Here is a 9,008-nt window from a genome sequence, read left to right on the forward strand (position 1 = left end):
CAGGGTTTCTTGCACCAAGAAGTTCAACTGTGACCGCAGACCTCTCCCTGCGGACACAGTCTAAGAAGAAGACGTGGACCACATGCGATGACCAGTTCCTACACCACATCGAGGACCATGAGCTAACTTTAAATTAGTTATAGGAAGCAAGAGAGGCTGTTAGGGTTAGGTTTAGATTATGTTTGTTAGGTTAATTTAGATTAAGTCATATGATGATATATCTTAAGATACATAGAGTGTTAAACACTCTAACGATGTTAGCACTAAGGATCCGTAGAATAAGTAGCAGTAAGAAGTTTGTAAACTTAGCTGAAAATAAATATGTTCAAATATGATAGCAGTTGAACCAGTCTTAGTCGGAAAGCAAGGGAGATCACTTCGCCCACTGCCTCATCGCCTTTGATAATGTCCACGGCAGTTGTGGACGAAACGTCAGGAAGAAATTCCCATAGACCACGGCTTCAAAGCCCGGAAAACATTCCTAAATGTGATTTAACCGGCCGTGAAAGCCTTCATAGTCTGATTAGTGAATTTGTTCAACAAAATATATGAATCCAGCATAATATCGCAAAACTGGCTGATGTCGGCGTTTGTGACCCTACCGAAAAAAGCACATGCCAGGCAATGCAGTGACTATCGCACAATCAGTCTGATGAACCACACACTGAAGATGTTCCTCAAAATTTTCAATAATATAATACACAAAAGACTGCAGGAAGAGATTGGAGCAACACAATTTGGCTTTTGAAGTGCGTACGGAACTCGAGAAGCACTTTTTGCTTTTAATATCTTAGTTCAGAGGAGTTTAGATGTAAACCAGGATATACAGGGTGATTCACGGTCGATGGCGTATTAGACGTTTAAGGAGAACGCTATGCCCGATCTATCTACAAATTTCTACAACAAAGTCATCGGATATGCTCTATCGGTCTAAAATATATTCAGCAATGCAAGGTTGCCGCTTATACTGAAAAGTACATACAACTTTGATATTTTAAATGAGACACCCTGTTCATTATGGCACGGTTAGATTGGCTATATAGATCTCATAATTTTTGCATAACGATTCCTATCTAAAGCGGTTTCCGAAATTTTATTTAATATAAAATTCATTATTTTTAATCAAAACGTAACCCCAAGGAATCTTGTATTACAACGCGATTTGGATGCCTGAAATTTTAAAGTTTTGGCAGTTTTTCAAATATAACACTGTATAATAGTTCAAAGAAGACCGTTAAATTCCCTGTGAAACGATATATCATGTTTCTATAACTAAAGCGTCAATTTTCCGAAATAAATCGACATTTTTGAAAAAATTCGATTATGTCGACGTATTTGTCAAAATAGCCATCAAATGTCATAATAGTTGAAGATTTTGCAATTCTTCACACCCGTTGTCAGCTTAGTTATAGATACAGCTTCTGTACGCTTTTTATACCAGCCCAAGCCCCCAGCGGTCACCAAACACTTCGAAGAGCTCCCTGGTTACCTCCTGAGTGCAATGAGCCGGTGCTCCATCCAGTTGCAACCAACATGTGCCGTACTCTTCTAGTTACAGATTTTCTAAAAAATTGCTTACCACTGTCCTTAGAATTTGGAGGTACATGGATGAATTTAACGATTCTTCATAAAGGTGATTATCATTTATATGAGGACAAAAATATTGACGCCAAATCTTTCTTGAAATGACGTTTGATGAACCACGTGTGGATTATGATCTTCCCAGAAATGTTTATTTCGTATATTTGCATATATGCGCTTAAATGTCAAAAATATATTTAGAATTACTATACTTTAGGCAAATTTCAATTGCATTTAAGCGCGAATAATGCATTTTTTGAAAATAAAATAGGAATATTTTATTGAAAATTGTACGCAAGTCGTGATTCTCAATTTTTGGAAAAAATATTTGCGCTCGCTTACTTAAAATTCACATCTCCCAGACTGAAAAAGCAGGCAGGTGGAAGAAAGAACTGCTGGATCATAGCTGGATGCTACCTCGGTGTGTGAACCATAGATTAACTAAGTAGGGGGTGAACCGATAAGCTGCAGTGACACACAAATTGGAGTGCGAAGACACCAGCTCTGGTGTATAAAATATCATTTGCGAAATTTTATGGATAACAAAAAAAAATGTAAGAGAATAATAATAAAAATGTTTCATTGAAAATATAAGAGACGTGCTTACTGTCCTGTAATCGAATGCACTGTTTTTTGGTATACGTATACGTATAAGTTATCATCAACCGCGAGACACCATGTACCATTTAACATTTAGGTAATACATATGAATCAGATAATTAGTTTCACTTACACCTCTAAACATATCGTAGTAACATTTTTCAATATTTTGCCACGTGAACCAGGCTAGATTTGATGGTGCTCACCTGCAATTTCTTTGTGTTTCTAAACATATCAAAGTCCATCTCATAAATATGATTACTAGAGAGATCCAGCCACTGCAAGTGCGGCATATTCCCAAAAACGTCTCTTGTAGCGTTGATTATTCTGTTGTGGCTCAAATATAAATTAGTCAACGATATTTCAGCTGGCCTAAAGAACTTCTTCGCAATCATAGAAATGTTGTTAAAGGACATGTCTAGTACCTGGATATTCGAATGGTACCCTCCAGAACCTATACAGTAGGGACAGACTATTTTAAAGTTAGTTGAGGAAAGTTATTTAGTAGCCGGTGTCGTGGATAATTTCAAAACCGTCATATATCGGGTAATTTCAATACCATAACAGATTTATATAATTTTAGATAATATGTATTATAATATGACAATATATCATAATACGGGAAAATTTTAATTTCTTTGATATATATATATTCCGTTAACAAAAAATTATTTAAATAAAAATGAAAAAAAATACGTAACTAAAACTTTAATAAGTTGTTGTTTAACTTTAATGTTTGTATAAGAAAAAGTAGGTGCATGGTATAGTAGCGCTGTCAGTAAGTAATAAGTTTTAAGTTTTTTAAAGACACCTACCAAAAATAATAAAAATTTAAAATAATGTTTCAACAATTTTAATAATTTTGAAAAAATTGTGAATGTATGGGCTACTGACATCTTAGAGACAGTAGCGTATATTTAACAGGAATCGTATTCTTTAAAATGATTATGTGATGTGCATGAATTGTTCAATATGATTATTACCAGCTCTAGAGCATGAATCGAGACTTTTCCTCCAGTCATCAAACTATTTAAAGCTAGCGCATCTATCGCATTGATCGTTACAACATACGAATATAATTTTATCCCTTGAGGTAGATCTCACTTACCAGGAAATCCTCCTGGATTTGTGATTATGAAAAATGTTCAAACATATGTACACACAAAATACGAGTTTGATCAGATCAGATGATGATTTATTACATACCCTGACATTTTTAATAATAAAATGTTAATGATGCAATTTTTTCCTTGCCCTGTAGCTTCAAAGCAAGGCGTATTTTTAATAATCATCAAAAGAAAACTTTTGTGTCAGTTGAGAAAACAGGCATTTGACTCTTTGCCATATTCTGAGTAACCACACTGTATATTCACTGTTTTGATCATGATTTAAGTCACTTACCAATGTCGTTAACAAAAGTTGATGGCATGTTCAAAACCAGTTTATTTAAAACGTTGTGACTGACGTTCAAATGGAACATCGCTAACGTTCCTACTTGATCCAAAATGTTAAAATCGAATTTTTCTATTTTGTTGTAGGACATGTCCAGATGTTCCAGTTCTGGTAGGTTTTGAAAAGCTTCGTAGGATATCGTTGCTAGCTTGTTCCCTGCAATCAGATTTAAAAAATATCTAGTAGAGATTATTAAATATGTTAAGTGATAGAATGCTTTGTGTTACTCTAGTCGTTGGACTAGTAACGATATTTTGTACTAAGCTATGTCAGTGAAAAATGTATAATAAAAAATTAGATATTGGTTAAAACTGAAATTTAAGATTATACACTCCATCTTGATTACAAGCTCAGTATTTCAGAAGGTATCTCTTCAGACGTCGCTAGGTTTCGAGCGTCGTGCCTATTCATGGTGCACGTCTTCGCCATGCTTCTCTATCCTCTACGATTCTCATCACTTCTGGTACCGACATACTTGTAAGGTCCTTAATTTGGTCTATGAATCTTACAGGAGATTTAACTCTCGTACTTTTGCCGTCCATTTTTCCTTGGATCACAGTCTCCTTCATCCCGTCCTTTCGTATCACGTGACCGAAATATTTAAGTATGCGCCTCTGGATTCCCGGGAGGAGCCTTTCATTATCATTTCTCGAATATTCAGTTCTCTGCGTATCGAGATATTTGTTCTATGAGCTGTCTAAGGGATTCTCAGCATCCTATGGTAACATATTGTAACGGAAATGGCCTGGGGTACTCACGTTTGAAATGGAAGGATTAAAATTCATGGTATTTCAGTAAATGGGAGCCCCATTTACGCCCCATTTACTGTCAAATATGACACTGACAAGCGGGAAGTTTTGCATCTGTTCTGGAGATTTTGAGAACCATTTTGAGAACCACCTGGAGGAAACTATATAAGCGACGACGAGAACCAGACAAGGGGAGGGAAGTGACAGCAACGACCGGGTGCAGAAGAGGTTAAACCCCGCTAGTCGGAAGAGCGAGTTTTCCGCCAGTTATGGTTTGTGAAGTTGACGGTAATTTTTAAGTTAGTTTGTTCCTGTTCCGTAGTTAAAGTTATACCGAGTGGAATAAAAGTTGGAAGTTAAAGAAAGAGTTTGCTACTCGGCCATCCACGGTACAATATCATTCAAACGCTTTTATTCTCTTGCGGGATGCTGTGTTTAATGTCCAAGATTCTGATATTTATGTTGCAATGGATAATATCAGCACTTTGAGAAGACTCATCTTGGTAATTATCCGGACATTGTGGTATTTCCAGATTTTAACTAGTCTGCCCATATCTTTCTTTGCCATTCCAATCCTTCTCTTGACTTCTGGCTCAGAGCTTCCTTTGTTGGTTATTTTTGCGAAAAGATAGATAACACTGTTGTTGGTCTCTATATCGTGGATGAGTCGAAGTGGCATCGGGATTGTATCTCAAACATTTCCTGTTCGCCTTGGCCCAGATCTATCGTGTCATCCGCACATCGTAGGTTTGACAATGACTTTTTTCCGCCAACAGACACTCCGCCCCTCCAGTTTTCCGGCGCCTTTTTGATAATCTATTCTCCGCATATAAGAGAATTGGGAAAGTGCAGCCTTCTCTGACTCCTTTTCCGACGCTGAAATCTGTTGAAGGTTTCCTTTATATTGGTACGCGTGCTATATTCATGTCGTACAGGGCTTTTATGATATATGTGAGATGTTTCGGAACCCCCATCTCGCTCAGGATATTCCAGAGTCATTCCCATTGTACGGTATCAAAGGCTTTGGTGTAGTCAAGAAAGCAAAAATTAGCTGGTATGTTGTACTCGCATGCTTTTCCTATAATTTGTCGTGGGTTCATAAGTTGATATCGCGTTCGACGACACGTTATAGACCCTGCATGTTCTGGGGGATCTCACGTAGAAGGTAGTTTTTTTTAACGTTCCTGTATAACTCGCAAGAGAACTTTGCTGGTATGGCTGATAAATGCGATGGTTCTGTAATTGCCACATTCATCCTTAGCTCCCTTTTTATGTAGAGATATCTTTCGGGCCATTTACCGTATTCCCATACTTCTGTGCAGATCTGATGTAGTAGTTCTGTGCCTTTGTTGCCACTGCTCTTCAGCATTTCAGCGACGATGTCATGAGATCCAGAAGATTTGTAACTGTTAGTATGCGCATAGCAGCTTCTATTTCGGATTTTAATATAGGCGGTTTGCGCTGATGGATGTTTTCTAAATGCTCGTCGCTCTGTGCAGTATTGCCGCCATCGCTCTATGATTTTGGTTTTTATGGTTAGCCTAACTCCATGTGCGTCTCGATTGGGAAGTGATGAACTTTGAATGTTTTTGACAGCATTCTAACTTTTTAAAGAAGATATTGAGATCTGGTTTGAGTTCGCATGGTTTTCGATGTCTTCGCATATTGATGCTATGTACATGTTTCTGTCGTTGTGTATACTCCTGCTGATCACTTTGCTAAGTTCGCTATATTTCTGGTAATTGTCGCCACCAATGTCCTTAGTTTTAAGATCTCTCCTTTCGGTTATAAGATTCCATATTGATGAAGTTATCCATGTTTTTTTGGGATGGTCGCTCCTATCTGTATCAGCCAGCTCGGCCGCACGATTAAAGGCTCGTTCCATCTCTATCCAGAGGTAATTAGCATCCATGCGCTCTGCTCTTTTTGTGTGATAGTTGTCAAAGCTCCCTCGATGTTGTCTTTCAATGTGGGGTTGTTGCCTATGTTCCAAAGGATGGGTTTAGTTGCTTGTTGTCGATCTTTGCGCAGCTTCAAGCTAAGCTCTACGACCAGTGCGTTATGATCACTACCACAGTCCAAACCGGGATAGGATTTTATATCTCTAATCGAGCTTTTCCATCTACTCTTTATTAATAAATAATCGATCTGTCCCGTGTATGTCCGTCTGGTGTGTGGACAATCTCCTGACATGGTGTTGAAAGTAGGAGTTAGCGATTGGTAGCTGATTCTCTGCACATAATTTACCATTTCTCACCATCACCATCTCTACACGTTCATTTCTTACTCTCGTTCCATACTGCCCTACAACCGATCTTAGGTGTGAGTCGGCTTTTGTTTCGCCGGTTTTGGCATTGAAATCACCTAGAATTATTAAAAGCTCCCTGTTTGGAACTTTCGAGAGTGTCTGGGAGAGTGATACATATAAACTGTAAAAGTCGTCTCTTGAGACGATGTAGTTGTGGCGGGATGCATCTGAATAAGGTTTAGAATTACTTGCTGCGCCTTTACTTTGACGGTGACGATACGGTCGCTGACTGCGTCGTAGCCAAGTACAGTGTCCTTTAAGTGTTTATGTATTATACAGGCGACCCCGTTAATGAATTGTAAATCATTAAGCCGCTCTGCGATACGTAGTAGCCACTATTTTTCCAGTTTCTTTCTGATATGCCAACAATGGCTAAGTTCTTCACGGCCTTTTCGACACTCATCATTTTCCCGGGTTTATTAAGACCTTGAACGTTCCATGTGCAGATTCTATGCATTGACGGCTTCTGGTTGTGTATTTTTCCAGTAGCATATTTTCTATGGGAACGCTGGTTACCTACTATCCCGTAGTCAATTTCACACTCGTGGTCCTGGTGCTCGAGCGGCGAGTGCCTCTCGGATTGCATGGCTTCAAAACGTCTATTCTTGTACTTTGATCCATGAAAAGTTTTCTAGGGATATGAACACGCGCAGTAGGATCCGTCTTCTTTCTGGGGTGCAGTTTCGCAACCGTTTTAAGCTAGTACAGCTTAATTGTGAATTCGAAGCACCGGCAATCTCTGTACGAGGTCCACTGTTATCTTCTAATAGCAATGATGCTGCCCATCGCTATTTTGCTTCATTATTTATAATAAAGCAAAATGGCAATTTGAAAATTATTATTAACCATGCCTGGACGCTTAAACTATGCAAACGAAGATTAGTTAAACTTATTTATTATTAATGGAGAATGTGATAAAGTTATTTCAAGAACCGTTTATGTATTATTAACATTATAACATTATTAACATTAAGTCTTTATTTCCTACAGAAAAAGGCTATCGACCCAATCGGTTTTTCTGCCCATCAATTATTATTAAATCAAAAGCCAAAACCAGTTTCTTCCAAATCTAGGGTGTCTAATTTTTCTGGTTGCTCTTATCAATTGAACATGCACTGTTATTTAGTTGTATTCCAAATTATTAAAATTTTCTATTATTTGTTTAACATCACAACATGAAGGCTCCGGTTTTGTGTATATCGAATGGCAAGTGTGTCACATGCTATTGATAAAACTGTATCAAATTCTCCAGAAATAATAAATAAGTTTAAATAATTTTCGTTTGTATAATTTAAGGGTCCGGGCATGATTATTAAGTATTTTCAAAAGGCGACTGACAGTTTTCAGCATTATTTTGACATTTGATTGTATTAAAAATGGCCACTTTCGTCATGGCAACTAAGATTGGCAGGACTTAAAATGAGATGAGGGCAAAATCGTAATATAAAACATTAAATTGACAATATTTCGAACACTAAACAATTTTGGAATAGAAAACTTTACAAAAACTTACCCTTATTTTTAATACTAAGTAAGATAAAACGATCAAAAATGGGGGTTTTTAATTGAAAAATTGATATAGGTAAGGCGATTTTGTCAAAGTCATTTTGAAACTTATTTTTTTAACAGTTTGTATTAATAGTTTTCAAAAAGTTGGCGAAATTCCATTAAAGTAAGTTCTTTTCAACAAGAAAACCGACTCAAATTAAGTAGCACACATTCCCTTATAGGAAAAATTAATAATTATTCGAGTGGCTGCAACTAATTTTTTACGTAAAATTTCAAATATATCAAAAACGGTTATACTTAGGTATAAGATATTACACTTGAAATATATTTAGAATTTACAGTAAAATTTACAAATCTGATAATATACGGGTGATTTAAAATTGGGCGTCATTCCTTTTAAGGCGTGATAGAGGCTCCCTCTGGAATGTTTAATTGGTAACATATTGGAATACTTAAGCATTTAAAAAGAAAAAATTTGCGAGGAGAGTGGTTCCAGGAAGATAGTGGACAACAATAGATGTTCGGGTTCCAGACACAGAGAAACAAGTTGGATTGGACATAATTGCAGCAGAGCCTTCAAGGGGTACTCAGAGCACAATGACTGACACTTTCCCAAGCACGAAATAAATACCAAAGAAGAGCTACCATCTGATTCCGACCACGTTTGTACGATACACATAGCACAAACAGATACAAATGGAGCAGGATACGAGAATACGAGAAGCTGCTTGATAAGAGTGGATAATAAGGAGATTACACAGGCACTAGCTTGTTTGGAGTTAATCATTCAAATGTTTGGTGTTGTATGG

The 9,008-nt window shown here is 37.2% G+C and overlaps 1 protein-coding gene and 1 long non-coding RNA gene across 3 annotated transcripts in view; one reads left to right on the top strand and one right to left on the bottom strand.

Annotated features, from left to right (window-relative positions):
- The window catches only part of LOC109541415 (chaoptin), an 81,300-nt gene that overhangs the window by 35,826 nt on the left and 36,466 nt on the right, over positions 1-9,008 (bottom strand). The window contains exons 12-13 of one of the 2 annotated variants that reach the window (XM_048665020.1): positions 3,583-3,789; positions 2,388-2,635 (exon numbers count right to left, since the gene is read on the bottom strand). In XM_048665020.1, coding sequence (XP_048520977.1) covers positions 2,388-2,635; positions 3,583-3,789 — 455 coding nt within the window. Of the gene's footprint in view, positions 1-2,387; positions 2,654-3,582; positions 3,790-9,008 lie in introns of both variants that reach the window. The other variant, XM_048665016.1, reaches the window with a different exon arrangement.
- On the top strand, positions 1,332-3,844 carry LOC125504015. Its single transcript, XR_007281251.1, has 2 exons — positions 1,332-1,633; positions 3,720-3,844. It is a non-coding gene; the product is annotated as an uncharacterized LOC125504015 (long non-coding RNA).

This window comes from Dendroctonus ponderosae, unplaced genomic scaffold (assembly GCF_020466585.1).
Source record: "Dendroctonus ponderosae isolate FM_Combo_2020 unplaced genomic scaffold, Dpon_F_20191213v2 Dpon_F_20191213_1, whole genome shotgun sequence".
In the NCBI taxonomy this organism is placed as follows: Eukaryota; Metazoa; Arthropoda; class Insecta; order Coleoptera; family Curculionidae; genus Dendroctonus; species Dendroctonus ponderosae.